The sequence below is a fragment of the Hoplias malabaricus genome, chromosome 4 (genome assembly GCF_029633855.1).
Source record: "Hoplias malabaricus isolate fHopMal1 chromosome 4, fHopMal1.hap1, whole genome shotgun sequence".
Classification (NCBI taxonomy): Eukaryota; Metazoa; Chordata; class Actinopteri; order Characiformes; family Erythrinidae; genus Hoplias; species Hoplias malabaricus.
Window position 1 is genome coordinate 68,566,472 of NC_089803.1, and position 19,874 is coordinate 68,586,345.

General features: G+C 45.3%; 1 protein-coding gene and 1 long non-coding RNA gene across 5 annotated transcripts in view; both read right to left on the reverse strand.

Annotated features, from left to right (window-relative positions):
- col7a1l (collagen type VII alpha 1-like) overlaps window positions 1-13,606 on the reverse strand; it is a 116,327-nt gene extending 102,721 nt beyond the window's left edge. For all 4 annotated transcript variants that reach the window (XR_010802150.1, XM_066667536.1, XM_066667537.1 and 1 more), the window contains exons 1-2: window positions 12,754-13,606; window positions 5,575-5,785 (exon numbers count right to left, since the gene is read on the reverse strand). Coding sequence is in view for 3 of the 4 variants with exons in the window: in XM_066667536.1 (XP_066523633.1) it covers window positions 5,575-5,650 (76 nt within the window). In the remaining variant the exon portion in view is untranslated. The remainder of the gene's footprint in view (window positions 1-5,574; window positions 5,786-12,753) is intronic.
- A 674-nt stretch (window positions 13,607-14,280) lies between these two features.
- LOC136694727 (uncharacterized) lies at window positions 14,281-16,985 on the reverse strand. The gene is made up of 3 exons (XR_010802234.1): window positions 16,933-16,985; window positions 15,211-15,339; window positions 14,281-14,760 (listed from the first exon to the last, which is right to left on the reverse strand). It is a non-coding gene; the product is annotated as an uncharacterized lncRNA (long non-coding RNA).
- Window positions 16,986-19,874: the final 2,889 nt, after the last annotated feature.

Sequence of the window (19,874 nt, forward strand, 5' to 3'; positions counted from 1 at the left end):
CTGTGTCTGCGTGGGTGTCCTCTGGGTGACTGTCTGTGAGGAGTGTGGTGTGTTCTCCCTGTGTCTGCGTGGGTTTCCTCCGGGTGGCTGTCTGTGAGGAGTGTGGTGTGTTCTCTCTGTGTCTGCGTGGGTTTCCTCCAGGTGACTGTCTGTGAGGAGTGTGGTGTGTTCTCCCTGTGTCTGCGTGGGTTTCCTCCGGGTGGCTGTCTGTGAGGAGTGTGGTGTGTTCTCTCTGTGTCTGCGTGGGTGTCCTCTGGGTGACTATCTGTGAGGAGTGTGGTGTGTTCTCTCTGTGTCTGCATGGGTTTCCTCTGGGTGACTATCTGTGAGGAGTGTGGTGTGTTCTCCCTGTGTCTGCGTGGGTTTCCTCCGGGTGACTGTCTGTGAGGAGTGTGGTGTGTTCTCCCTGTGTCTGCGTGGGTTTCCTCCGGGTGACTGTCTGTGAGGAGTGTGGTGTGTTCTCCCTGTGTCTGCGTGGGTTTCCTCCGGGTGACTGTCTGTGAGGAGTGTGGTATGTTCTCCCTGTGTCTGCGTGGGTTTCCTCCGGGTGACTGTCTGTGAGGAGTGTGGTGTGTTCTCTCTGTGTCTGCGTGGGTTTCCTCTAGGTGACTATCTGTGAGGAGTGTGGTATGTTCTCCCTGTGTCTGCGTGGGTTTCCTCCGGGTGACTGTCTATGAGGAGTGTGGTGTGTTCTCCCCGTGTGTGCATGGGTTTCCTCCAGGTGACTGTCTGTGAGGAGTGTGGTGTGTTCTCCCTGTGCCAGCGTGGGTTTCCTCCAGGTGCTCCGGTTTCCTCCCACACTCCAAAAACACACATTGGTAGGTGGATTGGCGACTCAAAAGTGTCCGTAGGTGTGAGTGTGGAAGTGAATGTGTGTGTTGCCATGTGAAGGACTGGCGCCCCCTCCAGGGTGTATTCCCGCCTTGCACCCAATGATTCCAGGTAGGCTCAGGACCCACTGCAACCCTGAGTTGGATAAGCGCTTACAAATAATGAATGAATAAAAATGAATTCTGGAACGGCGGAGTGTAACCCATCTGTTGCTATGATCACCTTGTCACCCATCTTGGACCATTCTCAGTGCATGGTTAAATGTGCTGAGCTAGTACGTGTGTCCTGTGTACGGCAGACCAAAAAGTCGTGAAATGATGTACGGAAAAATCAGTGTATGCTAGCATTCATGCACATATGGTTTTAACATTTCACAGTTGAAATGTTAAGTAACTGAATACAGAGCCACTTTCACCACTTCGTCCACTGCACCCAGTGGTCCAAAGGACAAAACTATCAAATGACAACAAACGTTACATTATACATATCCCTACGGGGACCTCTTCTGGTAGAAAGATCATTAGGCTCCACGGCCAAGCAGATCACAGACAACAATAGTAAGACGATGACAATTCAAACAGGAAAAGACTAGAAAAGTTTTATAAAAAAGCTTTTATACACGCCCACATTAAAAGGGCTGAAGGAGAAGTGTGTATTTACAGTACGTCTACACCCCCTCCTCTCCCACAGAACAAATCCTCATTTCAGTCGCTTTTGAAACCGTACAGTACATTAAACACTCTATTGTCTATTTTTCTTGAGGAGACGCAGCCCATCTATTCTCAACCTTGGCATTTACAATAGGTAAGCAATTGCCAAAGACATTATTTCTGAGGCTCAGTAAATTCTGCTGATGTAATATCTGTGCTTTGAGCTGTTGGAGCCGTGCAGCACTTCTGCAGATAGAGGAAACTTCAGCAGACATTAATTTGAAGAATGTGTTCAAAAGCGATCCAATGTGATGATCTACTGAAAACACATTTGCTGCAGGCAACATTGCTGACCCAGACACGTCCAGCCGGAGGCCGAGTTAAGGACAGACAAAGTGGAAAAACAGCTCAAGCGCACAGATGTTCTCTGTCTCTGACTGTCGGAGCGGACAGGTGAGAAGCATATGCACAGCAACGTGATGCAGAGTGACGATCGAAAATCTACACCCTGAGAAATGTCGTAAAAGGTTTTCTAAAGCATTCCCAGGTGAAATGATTTCACTAAACACATTTGGTTCCTGAAACTTAAAAAAAACTCATTTCTACATTTACTTTTCCCTGCCCAGTCCATGCAGTCCGTTTGTGAGCATGCAGCCAATCACAACACAGGTCATTTACACGTATCTTAAAGGGTACATATCAGAGGCGATTGCTCTAAGACTGCAAGGGAAGCTCAGCTTACCCTAAAATGTCAAAAAATAAGTGATCAAATATATTCTGTTGTCACCAGTTTCCTCCGGGTGACTGTCTGTGAGGAGTGTGGTGTGTTCTCCCTGTGTCTGTGTGGGTTTCCTCCGGGTGACTGTCTGTGAGGAGTAAGGTGTGTTCTCCCTGTGTCTGCGTGGGTTTCCTCCGGGTGACTGTCTGTGAGGAGTAAGGTGTGTTCTCCCTGTGTCTGCGTGGGTTTCCTCCGGGTGACTGTCTGTGAGGAGTGTGGTGTGTTCTCTCTGTGTCTGCGTGGGTTTCCTCCGGGTGACTGTCTGTGAGGAGTGTGGTGTGTTCTCTCTGTGTCTGCGTGGGTTTCCTCCGGGTGACTGTCTGTGAGGAGTGTGGTGTGTTCTCCCTGTGTCTGCGTGGGTTTCCTCCGGGTGACTGTCTGTGAGGAGTGTGGTGTGTTTTCCCTGTGTCTGCATGGGTTTCCTCCGGGTGACTGTCTGTGAGGAGTGTGGTGTGTTCTCCCTGTGTGTGTGTGGGTTTCCTCCGGGTGACTGTCTGTGAGGAGTGTGGTGTGTTCTTCCTGTGTCTACAAAAAACTGTCAAGTCAGTGTTACCCATCTATGGAGCCATAATAGAGCAACATCCTCTTATTCGTTCATGCTTTTTAATATTTGGATGTCTCTCAACCATCAAAATGCCTCCAGAGCCGTAGGGACTGAGACATTTAGTTTGTTTCCCATTTACTGAGCCAGGGCTGCATGCAATCACCAGATCTTTTTCCAGCACGCAAATACAGTGAAGAGCTAGCCAATGGTAAGGAAACCTTCTCTGAATGATTTAAAAACTGCTAAAAAGCTAATTGCCCAGTTCACACGTCTTGAAAAACGAATTTCTGTAATATGCTTTTTTGCTAGATTGCGAGGGCTACAAATTGTAGCAGCTCTGTGTCTGCTTTTGTCTGTAATCCCAGCCTTGGGATTAGTACCAAATATAAGATGAAGGACATTTTACTTGTGAAATTCAAAACTCAAATTGCGTCCAACAATAAAGCTCTCCTCAGCTTGTGGTACCGAATATCACATGTCACAGTGCAATTCATGTGCTTCTACACGTTACATTTCAGTATCTTGGCTGTGGCGGTTCTGATGCTGAGCTGAAGAGACAGTTGATCTGTTTGTTGTGTTATGTGTCTTGAAGAGTCTGTCTTCACCCGTCACTGCAGTATTATGCTGCTGTCGCCCCTCACAGGCGCAGGTGTCAGTGCTAATCCCCAAAATCTGCCTGCGCTCGAGAGCATGAGGGGTCGACACACACAGGAACACAGACAGACACTAGCAACTGTGCTGATGGAGGTGGATAAGAAGAAGGGGGTGAGGGAGGGATGTGTGGACAGACGGAAATGATTGAAGAGAAGAACTGGTCCTTGGCTTGGATTTACTGTTCTAGGGAAATGTTTTATCGATACAGGACTATTACATTACATGTCGTTTTAAGGGGCCTTTTTGTGTTTTATTATTATTTTCCAGGAGGTCTGCTTATGATATTTCTGTGCTGTTTATAAAGGGGACACATTCTACACTCTCAGAAAAACTTTAGTGGTATCTTTTGCTGTTGCACTGGTGGTACACTCAAGTGTAAATATACTGTACTGTTGATTAGGGAACATAATTGGACCTTATTCTATTATAATTATAGATTTTTAAGTTGTGTCGATTTCATACTCCCCATTCCATCCCCAGGACTTATTTTTTTCATTCATTCATTCATTATCTGTAACCCTTATCCAGTTCAGGGTCACGGTGGGTCCAGAGTCTACCTGGAATCATTGGGTGCAAGGCGGGAATACACCTTGGAGGGAGCGCCAGTCCTTCACAGGGCAACACACACACACTCACACATTCACTCACACACTCATACCTACGGACACTTTTGAGTCGCCAATCCACCTACCAACGTGTGTTTTTGGACCGTGGGAGAAAACAGGAGCACCCAGAGGAAACCCACACAGACACAGGGAGAACACACCACACTCCTCACAGACAATCACCCAGAGGAAACCCACACAGACACAGGAAGAACACACCACACTCTTCACAGACAGTCACCCGGAGGAAACCCACACAGACACAGGGAGAACACACCACACTCCTCACAGACAGTCACCCGGAGGAAACCCACACAGACACAGGAAGAACACACCACACTCTTCACAGACAGTCACCCGGAGGAAACCCACACAGACACAGGAAGAACACACCACACTCCTCACAGACAATCACCCGGAGGAAACCCACGCAGACACAGGGAGAACACACCAACTCAGTAACTGAGGAGTGTGGTGTGTTCTCCCTGTGTCTGCATGTTTTTTCTTCGGGTGTATTCCCGCCTTGCGCCCAATGATTCCAGGTAAGTTCTGGACCCACCGCGACCCTGAACTGGATAAACACTTACAGATAATGAATGAATGAATGAACGAATGAAAACAGTTCAGCTCATAAACTGATGCTTAATAAACATATTGAGATATACTGAGACAAAGGTCATAATATAAAAAATAAAAAAGAGGTACAGGTTAGAGGACATGTGCAGTCACTTTCAGTGATTAAGGACAGTCCAGGACTAAACTGTCAGCGTTCCTTCCTTCGACTTCTATAAAACAGGACCTCAAAGGGTACATTCTTTTTTATGCACATTTTACTGTCAATCATTGCAAACCTCCAGAAGTTTTCGGAGTAGAGGTGTAAAAGGAGTTGCTTTAGGGCCTGATGAGAGTGAGTCATGGCTCCTTTCCATCTGTCCTCATCAAAGCAACGAAGCTTTCTTCTCACACATATGAATGACATGTTTCCAACAAGTGTGCGCATGCATTCACACACAGACCTTGCACAAACAGGCACTTCCTAGTATTTATGAAGCACTAAATACACAATGTGAACGTCCGGCCTGCACATTCTGCCTTGTCAGACTGACACTAGGCAGTGGGAGAATACATGATTTACTGTGGAGTATAAATTCGGCTGGAAAAGGCTTACAGATGCCCATGTGAAAGAGAGAGAGAACTTTTCATAGCAGCTCTAACTACACAGATCAGGTGCATGGACAGACAGACAGACATGTGGATGACATTTAGGAAAACGCATTATATCAAGACTTTCACTGCTGTCTGATTGTTAAAGGTCTGGTGTTGTAAAGAGATGGTGCCAAAGCCATTTGAAAGCTCAGCACGCTTGGAGGAGAACACTAGCCGATTCTTTCTGTTAGATCTCAGATATATATTTGGCTAAAGGCTGTGGACTTTAGCTGACCTTGTCTTTGAAATAAATCCTTCAGTATATTCAGTAAACACAGAGCACGGATGGCAGAATTAGCCTCATACCTTCAGCTTGTGAAGATGCACTCTGACAGGAGAGAGGAAGGAACAAGAGCAAGATCCACACATAGCAATGATCCATGCTCTCTCTCTCTCTCTCTCTCTCTCCTCTCCTCCCTCTCTTATCTCTCCTCCAGCAGCTCCTCTTTTCTGGCCTGATATCCTACAATGGGTCTCGGCTTCGCTTTATTCAGTTGTGACTCTTGTGCTCCTTTATCTGACAAAGAGAGAGAGAGAGAGAGAGAGAGAGAGAGAGAGAGAGAAAGAGAGAGAGAGAGGGGTGAAGAAAGAGAGGGAGGAAAAGATCAATATCACAGTCCTGTACGCAGAGAAATGCTTTCAAATAAAGTTCTCAATCTGCCGTGTAACTTTTTCAGTCAATTACAGATGCACGCTTTTATCGTGAGCTCGGCACTGCATTCGTGGTGAACGCTGGCCAAGATACGAAAAGGTACTATACATTTAACGGCATATCGATACACAGTGCCCTTGTTAGTGGGAAATAACCTGCAAAACGAATTGCCAAACCATCTCACTTAGAAAACACTCAATGCATCCACGATAGCACGAGAAGGAGGAAGCAACCATTTGTTTTGTTTTCATTCCCAAGAAACCTTGTCTGCTTTGTCTCAGTACAGAATACTATGAATATTATCAGAGGCAAATGTGACAGTGATGGATCTACTGATGTGTATTTGATCAGGACCTAAGGGACAATGCAATGAGGGCAATAAAATGCTATTATTGAGATTAAATACATCAGTGCTCAGTTTACCGTGTTCCCATTGGGTAGAGATGAAAAATGGAAGACGGAGGTACAGATCTGCTTTGTGGTACGACTAAAGTTTCTATGTGCATTCTGTCTGTGGCTGGATGAATATCTTAGGTACTGTATGTATTATTATAAAGCCCTGCCGTATGTACACCACTACACCTCTGTAGAGCACACCAAGATTATCCAGCTGTAGAACAGATAATAAAGAATCATAGTGTGATATTTTGCCCTGTGAAGGACTGGAGCCCCCTGCAGGGTGTGTGCTCCGGACTCACCGTGACCCTGAACTGGATAAGCGCTTACAGATAATAGATGGATGGATGGAGTGTAATATTTTTAATACCCATTAATTAATTAATTCATTCATTCATTCATTCATCGCCAGTAACCACTTCATCCTGACAAGGCGTGAAAGCCTAACACAACCTGCACAGTCCATCCCAGGGCATGACACACTCACCCAATCTCTCACAATCACACACTCTCACATCTGTGTACAATTTTTACGCCCTCACCCAGTCACTCACACTCTCGGACAGTTTCACACACTCACTCAGTCATTCACACACTCATATCTGTTGGCAATCTCTCACAGATTCACTCACTTTCTGAGACCAATGTCACTAAGCGTATCCACCTATCAACATGTGTTTTTGGATCGTGGGAGGAAACCCAAGCATAAACAAGGAAAACACGCAAAATTCCTCACAGACAATGACCCGAGATAAGGATAGAACCCAGGACCCTGAGACCTTGGAGCTGTGTGTCAGCAACACCACCTGCAGCAGGGTTAGTTCTGGATCACAAACACCACTCCAACTCCTCCCAAAAGTATTATGTAGCTCTACTGCACCACAGACCAATGCTAGGCCACACATGTCATTTGCTTGTGTGGTACTTCACAGCATTTCGTGTATTTTGGATGCTTTTCTATGGATCGTATACAAAAACTAACACCTGTGTCTGTGATGAGCTTTGCCTGACGTAAACAAGGACTACTGACGTGCAGACTGACCAATTAAATGTTTACAGAGAAGGGTATCGACCAATAACGGTAGCTCTACAGTCAGACCGTCCAATCAGAAGATTTTAGGCTACTTCACCACTCCCCCTTCTCACTCAAGCGAACCAATCGGAGTAGGGGAGGGCGGGACTAGTTTGTGAACGAAACTTCTCGAAGTTCTATGTGAACTCTAGAAAAACGGAAATTCCGCCCGGACATTTTTTTAAGTCTAAAACAGAGGACATGTCCGGGTAAAAGAGGACGTCTGGTCACCCTACATTTAGAGCCCGTGTACAACACATGTAGAAAAACCACTGGGGTAAAGATGCCGTAAAAGTGGCTGGCATTAAATTTTTTCCAAAAAACTGAATAAAAGATGTTAGGGAGAAGGGCGGCACGGTGGTACAGCAGGTGGTGTGGCAGTTACACAGCTCCAGGGACCTGTAGGTTGTGGGTTCAATTCCCGCTCCGGGTGACTGTCTGTGAGGAGTGTGGTGTGTTCTCCCTGTGTCTGTGTGGGTTTCCTCCGGGTGACTGTCTGTGAGGAGTGTAGTGTGTTCTCCCTGTGTCTGCGTGGGTTTCCTCCGGGTGACTGTCTGTGAGGAGTGTGGTGTGTTCTCCCTGTGTCTGTGTGGGTTTCCTCCGGGTGACTGTCTGTGAGGAGTGTGGTGTGTTCTCCCTGTGTCTGCGTGGGTTTCCGGGTGCTCCGGTTTCCTCCCACAGTCCAAAAACACACATTGGTAGGTGGATTGGTGTGAGTGTGTGAGTGAATGTGTGAGTGTGTGTCTGTGTTGCCCTGTGAAGGACTGGCGCCCCCTTGCACCCAATGATTCCAGGTAGAATCTGGACCCACCGCGACCCTGAACTGGATAAGGGTTACAGATAATGAATGAATGAATGAATGTTAGGGAGAAGTGGTACGTAGCTGTGCTAGAAGGAGACTATTGGAGGAATAACCAAATTAACCACTTCTTATTATATTTCTATAGGCACCTATCTTTAACACAATGAATATATTCAGTAACTTAAGGTACATCTTTTTCTAAAGGTTCCTCCAGTTGAATAAGTTCAACATCTGGGAGATTAGGTAAAATGAGAATCAGGATCTGTTTCACCTTCTTGTGCCTTGAAGACAGAGATGTCTAGAATTTCAGGATGACGGGTGATGGGCCTTAAGGCCAAATGCTAATAAAAACCTACTGTTGCTAGATTCTGACACAGAGACTCTCAGACTCACATTTCAACACAGAGGGAATCCTATAGTTAAAGATCAGAAATACAGCATAATGCAAAAGTGCAGCATTCTGGCTGTAAACTCCCCAGCTACTAGGCATGGGCGGCATCCGCCTTTTTTTTAAGCTGTCATACCATCACAAAAAATTTAGTACAGTATTATGTGTGTGTGTGTGTGTGTGGGTGAAGGGATGCTACAGAGACTTATGTGTATCAGCACATATTCGAGTGAAGGGTATATGGAGTTTTTGCACAGTTCCACAGTTAAGATAAGTGTGCTAACAGGCTACAGACCACAGCACAGACAGTGTTCCAGCTAACTGAGGATCCAATCACACACATTTATGAGGAAAAAAAACTCTTATCTGTCAGCCCAAGTAGACTGAAGGGCTTCCTTCCTTAGGGTTAACCCTAACTCCAATCCTATGAGCTACCAGGCTTGTGTTTCTTCCCATCCATTTTTAGAGTTTGACATCAGCATGAGAGCGCCACCTTCCTGTAGCTCTATTAAATGAACACAATTGACCTCATTTTTACAATGTACTTAAATACGGTGACCAGACGTCCTCTTTTACCCGGACATGTCCGCCATTTTAGACTTAAAAAAAATGTCCGGGCGGAATTTCACAAACGTCGGGATTTTGTTTTTCTAGAGCTTACGTAGAACTTCGAGAAGTTTCGTTCACAAACTAGTCCCGCCCTCCTACTCCGATTGGTTCGCTTGAGTGAGAAGGGGGCGTGGTGAAGTAGCCTAAAATCTTCTGATTGGACGGTCTGACTGTAGAGCTACCGTTATTGGTCGGTAACCTTCTTTGTAACATTTAATTGGTCAGTCTGCCCCCCCCCCCATCCCAGAGAGCCGTCCTCTTTTTCACCATCTCAGATCTGGTCACTCTAACTTAAAAGAAACTAGGTAAGTGTTCTTCTTCTAGGCTCCCCCTACACTTACAGAATATAATTCATTTTTAGCACTGTGCTAAAATCAGGATGGTGGTGGTTTCCTACAGTCCTCCAAAATTACATAGCGCGGTTTCTAGTGGAGATGAGCCCAGACTAGCAATTGCAGAGGCTCTCTTCTCCCTATTACAGGTCAGAAGGGCATCATAGTGACTTTCAATGTATAATTTTAAGGCAAAAATACTGCATTAACATAGTCAGACACCGTCAGACATTTTGAAACACCGTCCGTATACTGTATTACCACTATATCGCCCAGTCCCACCAGCTACACCCGTGAAAATGAGTGGACACATTTTATGGTGGTGTTAGCACCACCTCTTAGACGCTCTGGACCAGCTGCACAGGTTTCTTAGGTCAATGTACCTATTCCAGTCATGTCTCTAGAATGACTGAGCTCCATCCAATACATTTAGATGAGTGGCTGCTTCTTTTTCCTTCCACAGCCCAAAAACATGTTGGTACTGTATCTGGGTTGGCTGTGTCTATAGTGTGAGAGTGTGAGTCAGTGGGTGAGTGTATGATGCCCTGTGATGAACTGGAGGTCTGTCCGAGGTATGATCCAGACCCACCGTGACAATAAAGTAGAGGATGTGATCACAAAGGACGACCAAAATGATAAATGAATTTGCGATGGTAAAAAAAACGACACTGGAATATAATCAATTCACTCGTCCATCCATTTATCCATTCATTCATTCATCAAAATGCTTCATCCTGTAGCACACCGTGCCACCTCACTGGAATATAAATGTGTTTTTTTTCATGAGTCTCATTTTAAGGATTAAATATGAAGAGTTTTTTTTAATGAATTGGAATTCCTTAATACTTAATTATAATTTTGACAAACTCATGGATGTCAGCACCACAGCACAAGTTAAATAAAAGATTTTTGCTCCCATTCAGTGTTTTCCAGCTCAAGATGGCAGAAGAAACCGCAGTGTCTGATTAAAGTCCTGTTTAGAAAACGCTGCGAGCAGCCAGTGCTCATACCACAAGAACACGAAAGCTGTGTGACTGTAGCATCTAAAACACAAAGCCCTATACGTGCCCTACACCACTCGTTGGTAAACGTAGAGCCAGGCCTGGCTTATTCAGTTCCATTCACTGGTTTCCAGACTGCAGATGGTGTCGAAAGCTGCCTTGGAGCTTCAGCGGTAGAGCTGTGGGGCTCCACGTCCACATACCAGTGAAAGCCAGTCCTGCCCCTGCATGTAAATCCACATACAGTAGGACCGAGGATCTGTGGTCACGTCCTAAGTGAATTCTGTCCTAAGTTTTTTTTGCTTTTCCCTAAAGTGAGCCTTGTGAAATCTCTTTCATAATCCATAAACGATTATAGAGTTTTAAAGCCCAAGTTTTTCCTATAAGCATTTAATTTGAAAGCAGCCTCTGATCTGGAACATGAAGTTGTGTGAACGTGAAGTAGACGCGTGACTCTGGTTTCTACCAGAACATTGGGCGTGCAAGTAACTTTCTAAGGTTCGTACACCGCTGCGCAGCAGGCTCCGGAATGTAATCGCCCGAGTGCAGGCCAACCTGCGCCCAGAAGGCAAGGTGAATATGCCGCGGGTTCGGGGATAGAGGCTTTGAGGGGATTAAAAAGAGAGAAGAGTCGACCCAAGTCCCTGTCCCCCCCCCCAACACACACACACACACACACCCCTCCCTCTCTCTCCTCAGTTCTCTCCTGCATACCCTCCACAAGTCGCCTCTGCATGTCAGCTATTTCTACATAATGGCATTTTTCTACTTCATAAAGGATTATCCCTGCAGGTGTGAAATTGGTTGTTGAACTCACACTCGCACATAGACGCTACTTAACTGCGTAGGAGCCTGCATTCACACACACACACACACACACATATGCACATCTACACGTACATAAGATAAGGGCTAGCACCATACATGCATCCTAAACTGCGCAGATGTTACATAAAACATCCAAAGGAAACAAGGTTTTACAGGCGTTTCCTGCACTAAAGGTGTAAACACAGCCTCCAAAAGCCTTGTTTCTTCCTCACAATGCACACCATTAGCTCTCATGTGTGTGGTTCAGTGGGAAAGCAAGGTGAGGCACGGTGGCAAAATGATGAAATGCACTTTCTTTATGCGGTCTGGTCAAAAGGCTGACTGACGTAGTGGAGCGTCTGTCCCAGAAACGGCTTGGGAACAGAGGAAGGTTCTCAGATCGAAGACGCTACTAGCTCAGAGTGGCTTTAACTCCTTCACTGCTTTACCGTGGTTATTCCAGCTCTGGCTCTGGTGGTGAACTTAAAGAAGACCAGTGAGAGAGTGAGAGAGAGAGGGAGAGAGAGAGAGTGAGAGAGAGAGGAGAGAGAGAGAGAGAGAGATAGATAGAGAGAGAGAGAGTGAGAGAGAGAGTGAGAGAGAGAGAGAGAGAGAGAGAGAGAGAGAGAATGAGAGAGAGAGAGTGAGAGAGAGAGGGAGAGAGAGTGAGAGAGAGAGGGAGAGAGAGAGAGAATGAGAGAGAGAGAGTGAGAGAGAAATGAGAGAGTGAGAGAGTAAGAGAGAGTGAGAGAGAGAGAGAGAGTGAGAGAGAGAGAGAGAGAGAGAGAGAGATAGAGAGAGAGAGAGTGAGAGGAGATGGAGAGAGAGAGAGAGAGTGAGAGAGAGGGGGAGAGAGAGAGAGAGTGAGAGGGAGAGGGAGAGAGAGTGAGAGAGAGAGGGAGAGAGAGAGAGAATGAGAGAGTGAGAGTGAGAGAGAATGAGAGAGTGAGAGAGTAAGAGAGAGTGAGAGAGAGAGAGAGAGAGATAGAGAGAGAGAGAGTGAGAGAGAGACGGAGAGAGAGAGAAAGAGAGAGAGTGAGAGAGAGGGGGAGAGAGAGAGAGAGTGAGAGAGAGTGAGAGAGAGAGGTGAGAGAGAGAGGGAGAGAGAGAGAGTGAGAGAGAGAGAGAATGAGAGAGTGAAAGAGTAAGAGAGAGTGAGAGAGAGAGAGAGAGAGAGAGAGAGAGAGAGAGAGAGAGAGAGAGAGAGAGAGTGAAAGATAATGAGCTTTAGACAGTAATTACAATGTTAGACACTCACTCTGCGAATGGCCTGCGTCCAGAGCCGGAGAGGGACAGAAAGAGAACTGGCAGAGAGGAGTGAAAGCAGTGGGTTCCAACATTAAAGAGCAGCCAGACAGCAAAAAGCAAGGGCAAATCGTTACTCTTACAGTACAGTGCACCCATCTGAGCTGTGCTCTCGACTCACCTCTGCCACTGCTCCCACACCACACTCTTCCAGCCACAGGGTACGACGATCCCCACTCGGACCCTCGCGGCACTCCAGTGCACATGTATGAGCCACCTGTGGAATCCTGCAGCAAACACTCTGAGAACAGGTAATGAAACTCCATGCACTGTATGTTCCAGTCCCAACGAGTGCTTGTAAGGATCCAAGCAGCAGTACCTGCAAGTTTGTGTGAATGAATGAAGCACACACTCCCCAAGTGTATCTCAGAAGGGGGGGCGGTGGATCTGCAGCAACAGGTCTTACAGTCTAGCTGAACAAGAGTGAAAGTATGGAAAGTGAATGTGTAAAGGGTGGGAGCGAGCAACAGGGGCTAGAGGGCATTGATTTGTTTCTTTGGTTCCTTCAAGAAAGTATTTGTCCCCCCCGCCCTCCGACATCCATCTCTGTCCTCTTTTCTCCCTGTAAATGTCAGTAAAGGGAGGAGGAATGTAGTTTCTGCTTCTGTTACACTCTGGAGTTCAAAGTGGACACCTCTCACGGTGATAAAATCCGTTTTGCACGGTGATAAAGTTGATATATATCATAGCTATCCAAACAAAACCTTGACTCTTCAAACTTATCATTTTTTGTCATTTAAATCTTCATCTTTGTAAATTTTTATAAAATGTTTTTTCAATAACTTCCAATACTAAGAATGTTTTTGCCCTAAACGATCCTGTAAAGTACAATCCATTCAAGCTACACTTTTTAATGGCGGCACAGTGGCGCAGCAGGTAGGCGGTGTCTGCATGGGTTTCCTCCGGGTGACTGTATGTGAGGAGTGTGGTGTGTTCTCCCTGTGTCTGCGTGGGTTTCCTCCGGTTGACTGTCTGTGAGGAGTGTGGTGTGTTCTCTCTGTGTCTGCGTGGGCTTCCTCCCGGGTAACTGTCTGTAAGGAGTGTGGGTGTGTTCTCTCTGTGTCTGCGTGGGTTTTCCTCCGGGTGACTGTCTGTGAGGAGTGTGATGTGTTCTCCCTGTGTCTGCATGGGTTTCCTCCGGGTAACTGTCTGTGAGGAGTGTGGTGTGTTCTCTCTGTGTCTGCGTGGGTTTCCTCCGGGTGACTGTGTGTGAGGAGTGTGGTGTGTTCTCTCTGTGTCTGTGTGGGTTTCCTCCGGGTAACGTCTGTGAGGAGTGTGTGGTGGTTCTCCCTGTGTCTGCGTGGTTTCCTCCGGGTAACTGTCTGTGAGGAGTGTGGTGTGTTCTCTCTGTGTCTGCGTGGTTTCCTCCGGGTGACTGTGTGTGAGGAGTGTGGTGTGTTCTCTCTGTGTCTGCGGTGGGTTTCCTCCGGTTGACTGTCTGTGAGGAGTGTGGTGTGTTCTCCCTGGTGTCTGCGTGGGTTTCCTCCGGGTAACTGTCTGTGAGGAGTGTGGTGTGTTCTCTCCTGTGTCTGCGTGGGTTTCCTCCGGGTGACTGTGTCGTGAGGAGTGTGGTGTGTTCTCTCTGTGTCTGTGTGGGTTTCCTCCGGGTGACTGTCTGTGAGGAGTGTGATGTGTTCTCTCTGTGTCTGCGTAGGTTTCCTCCGGGTGCCCTGTGATGGACTGGGCTGCCTCTGGAGCCCTGCCAGGGGTGCGTTTCCTCCTTGGGCCCGGGATTCTTTGTAGGCTCTGAATCCACAGCATTCCTTTGAGACTAAAACTAGTTAGCATATTCGTTCACAGGCAATTTTTACAAACTCTCTGTCTTGGAGGGGTTCTGGCTCTCTATAACCCTTGGCAACCAGTTGCAAATACTTTAAGAGAATGCTATTAAACAGCAACCACATCTACATCAAGGTCAGTGGGATGAGCTGCTTCTACTGTGTACCCTTAACACACAGCTGCAAAAGTAAAACCAGGACAACAGGGTAGCCATGTTTGAAAAGTGAAAGCCGTACCTGAGGTCAACTTTAACGGCTCATCACTGGAATGCAGAGAGAGTTTATTAGCGCCCTCCAGCTGTCACTCATGACACACCATAACTCAACAAGGCTGGGTCACACAGCAACACCTGAGAGATTAAAAACCTGTCCTCACCCCTAGGTCACAGGTCAAGCACAGGACATTCATCTGGAGACGTTGAAGCAAATTGTGAGGAAGTTCTACGCGGGACAACATTTAGGAACTTTCAGGAACTGGTCAGCAACAATTTTGCTGAATTTGTAACTTGCTGAGTGTTTTCAAAGAGCAGTGTTTTAACATTGTATTATTTTAGATGTTTAGATCTCAGTGACTGAGAAGATTCAGATTCAGAGAAGCAGCAAATATGAAAATGTGCTGGAAATTCAAAAACCCTTAATTCATTCAGGAAATGGGTCAATGTTCCTATTAATAACCTTCTGATCATAAGAAATGTTGGATGAGTGGGTGTCCACAAATCATAGTGTATTTGAGATGAATGAGTAAACTGTGCGCTGCATTTTGTTGTAGTTATCACTGCAGGGAGAGATAAGTGCTTCACCTTCGTTCTGTGTTCACTTCCATTGTGTTGTGACTTATTTTAAAGTGGTTCTGCGTATGCAGGATGTTTTCATATCTGCAGCGTCTTGGGCTGTCTCAACCACCATCAGTTTACTGAAACAAAAGGATCCTAAAAAAAGAAGTAGCACGGGAAACTTCAGTTCCATTGATAACAGATATTAGACATAGTCATTCATTCACTGAAACAACACTATTTTTTTTAACTTGAGTATGTTTTAAAGCTCCTCTATCCAATTTAAAATACCTTTACATTTACACTTATGGTGTCTAGCAGATGCTCTCAGACTCAGCGGCTTACAAAAGGGCTGTCATCGTCACAGAGAACACATCCTATGGTACAAACAGGTCTTTGAACACCACTAATGGTGCTTTCCCACTGCATACGTCTGTCTCTACACGACTCGACTTGACATGGCTCAGCTCGGCACGCTTAAAGCTAGTTGCTTTTCCGTTGGCAGGGCTCCCCTGCAAAATGGAGCTGGTCTCTAACAGGAATCACTGGTGCATGATCGCTATTTACTGATCACGTATCTGCGTGTTGTTTTAGTTTTTTAGATCGTTCACGACTCCGCAGCCCAGTTCTCAGTTTTACTTGTTGCACGTTTGGCTTTTGCTGGAAATGTTCGTCGGATGTCGGCCCAAGGAGCTTGTAAACCTATCGAGGTAAAGTTACGAACTGCCGTTGTGAGTACGATAAAAAATAAATGTGAAAGTTGCAGTTGCACATTTCCAACACAGTGAGCATTAAACCTACATTTTATATAATATAATGCAGCTTTAAATACACCTGACTGTTCTAGTTTATTTGCTGTAGTTTATATAGGTTTTCATGTATCATCAGCCTGTAGATTCTAAACTCTGGAAGACATGATTTAGCATGATATGAATATAACACATTTTATAAGTGGTCAGAAACTTGTAAGTAACTCATGAAAGAATGAAGTTATGTTAAAATCAACCACACCATTGTTTTTCTTGTGAAATTCCCAATAAGTTTGATGTGTCACATGACCCTCTTCCCATTGAGAAAACAAAAGTTGGATCCAAAATGGCTGACTTCAAAATGGCCGCCATGGTCACCAACCATCTTGAAAAGTTTCCCCCCTCCCATATACTAATGTGCCACAAACAGGAAGTTAATATCACCAACCATTCCCATTTTATTAAGTTGTTTCCATATAAATGGCCCAGCCTGTACAGTTCATGAGGACAGCCTTTTTATCCCCGAATCATTTGAATAACTGCAGAGAGAACGTTAAGGTCGTTTCAGGAACAACACATGACCTGTTGACTGGGGTGAGCTGGATTGCTATCAGGGAAGCGGATAATCAGCTTCTTGTTAGAATAGCTTCCAATTGTTTTTGCTGGTCACCCTTTTTTAGTTGATAGGACAAAGGCTTGTGGAGACTACAGTCCAGTCAAACTCAACTCAAGCACGTTTGGCTTTCACTGGAAATGTTCGTCGGATGTCGGCCCAAGGAGCTTGTAAACCTCTCGAGGTAAAGTTACGAACTGCCGTTGTAAGTACGATAAAAAATAAACGTGAAAGCTGCTGAAATTGAAAAGGTTTGTGCTGGATTTGAATGAGCTCTGCATTTCGTGGTGATTTACATGGCTCTGGCCAATCAGCGCTCTGCAGGGTTTACACAACATCATTTAGTACCTACTCAAACCCAGAAGGGAGCTGGGACTGAAAACCTACCCGGTTCCAGGGACCAGATTTGGCCAGAGGAAAAAAAGCAAAAGAGCCGTGCCGAGTCGAGCAGAGTCATGTAGTGGAAAAGCGCCATTAATACAGGAGTCAATACTGAACCCTGGAAAGAGCACTCAGAGCCCTGAAACCTGAGAGGGAAAAACATCACGTCATTTCAATAAGTGCAGGGTTCGTGATCATTAACACTTCCATGCACTGATTACTTTTTTAAACAACAAAATCAACATTATTTTCTTTGCAACCTGATTATCGCCAACAATACACGTGTTTACTGGAAACATCTGCAGCGCTCTACAGCATCCCTCTCTCCTCAAAAATAAATCTCTGATATTGTATGTAGGAGCCCTCCATATTCAAGCCAAGGGTGGTCTTAGCACAATTTATGGCTTTTCCCAAAAACTCGATATAACATTTCAGGGTTTGGCGATATAGCAGCACACCGTTTGATTTAAAGTCTTTTAAGTGACGCTTGAGACGATGGTGTAGCATGGCTGCGGATGAGAGGAAAGGGCAAAGCGAGAGAGGGAGACTGGAAAGGTTATGAGTCGAGGGGGGATCAGACTGGCCCACAGGTGTGTGGAAGCCTGCAGGGCATTGCAGAGTCACTCTTTCATGTTTAAGGGGCCTCCGGGTTAGCAGGCGCTACAGGGCGCCAGGAAGGCCGTAAATCCTGCTGGCTATGAGGTTTGTGGATGGAGGGGAGATTGGCTTTGTGTCTTATCTCTGGGAGAAGGGTATGCTAGCTGAAGGACATGGCACTGTCTGAGCAGCCTTGTCTCTTTTCTTGTTACTTTTATTATAGTTTGTGCTGATCAGTTGAAAAAACCCTAAAGACCCAATTCTTTTTAAAATTCACACAGGGATACGAGGTCAGAACAGACTCTGAAGGACAATGGGGCTCAGATGAGAGCCTCTGTATCTGATGTATCTGGTTTGTGTTTAAGATTAAGGGTTTAACACTAGTTCAGGACAGATTACATTTTAGAGGAAGGGGATACTCCATTTAACTGCTTGATTAGAAACTATAAGCCTTTGCAAAGACCACCCCTGGGTTTGAGTATGGAAGGTTCTAGATTAACCTCTATTTACTAACATATGGCAGTGTTGGAGTGTCTTCTGTTGCTCACACTTCATATTTAGACCTGTCATGTTTCACATTTGTGTGATGTATCAGATCAATAAGATCAACAAGATAGCACTGGTGCCTCTCTAACTACCTCAGAACCAATGTTAGAAAGCTGAAGATTGCTTCTGGGCAACAGTAGGGTCACCTGGGGTTGAAGCCCTCAGTTTACAACATCCCCTCCTTCTTGTTTCCTCTGCTGCTCAAGAGCTTTACCTAATCTAATAACATTCATTGATTGGTGCTGCTCTGTTTTTGTCTGCTCCCGTGAGGGGTGTCCTACCTGCCACAGCATAAGGAGTGCACTCTCCAGCACGAACCACCGAGGCTGGGCGGAGGACTCGGGGAGTACACACCGAACTCCACACTGGCAGTAACCCGAGATGAGGACCGAACCCTGGGCCCCGGAGCTGTGGGGCAAAGACACATTCACTGACTGCTGTACTGCAACTTACTTTTGCATTAATCTAAATAACTGTGTTCTTAAGATCTAATTTTCAAACTTTTTTTACAGAAATTAAGAGCATTACTGAAACCACATAGAAAAAAAAACCTTGCGTATTTTGCTGCTGTAAGTCACTCTGAGTTTGGATTTGGTGGGTGTTTTTCACACCAGGTCATATGTCCTTATGTATTAACATCACACACAAAGTTCTGAAATCTCCAGCTTGATGCACTGAAGTGGGCTTGATTTAAGAAGTTTCAAACACTAAATTGATATTGTATTGATGAAGACATAATAACGACACGTCCTGTACCTAGTTCTCTTTAGAATACTCTTGTGACACACTTCCACAACTCATCCATATTCTTCAGAATCTGACCACCGATGTTGGCAAAGCCGCGTTGCAGTTACACATGTCCAACACAGAGGGCATTAAACCTACATTTTATATATTATAATGCAGCTTTAAATACACCTGACTGTTCTAGTTTATTTGCTGTAGTTTATATAGGTTTTCATGTATCATCAGCCTGTAGATTCTAAACTCTGGGAGACATGATTTAGCATGATATGAATATAACATATTTTATAAGTGATCAGAAACTTGTAAATAACTCATGAAAGAATAAAGTTATGTTAAAACCAACCACACCATTGTTTTTCTTGTGAAATTCCCAATAAGTTTGATGTGTCACATGACCCTCTTCCCATTGAGAAAACAAAAGTTGGATCCAAAATGGCTGACTTCAAAATGGCCGCCATTGTCACCACCCATCTTGAAAAGTTTCCCCCCCTCCCATATACTAATGTGCCCATATACTAATTAATGGAAGTTAATATCACCAACCATTCCCATTTTATTAAGGTGTTTCCATATAAATGGCCCACCCTGTACAGTTCATGAGGACAGCCTTTTTTCCCCTCCAATCATCCCTCATTTGAATAACTGCAGAGAGAACGTTAAGGTCGTTTCAGGAACAACACATGACCTGTTGACTGGGGTGAGCTGGATTGCTATTAGGCAAGCGGATAATCAGCTTCTTGTTAGAATAGCTTCCAATTGTTTTTGCTGGTCACCCTTTTTTAGTTGATAGGACAAAATCTTGTGGAGACAGTCCAGTCAAACTCAATCAACAAGTGTCACTGCCATTGTGGTCTGGCTGCCAAGGTAAACCATCTTCATTTGCAAGTGCCAAGCAATGGAAAAGCTACCATATAGCATTGATCTATGCTACAGAATTTGACCTAGAGAATTCAGAGGAGCTCCCATAACAGAGGGCATACAGTGCTGGCTAATTTGCTTAGCTAACAAAGCTGGAAAGGCCAAAAAGACAGTAATTAACAGCTTTTTTATTATTATTA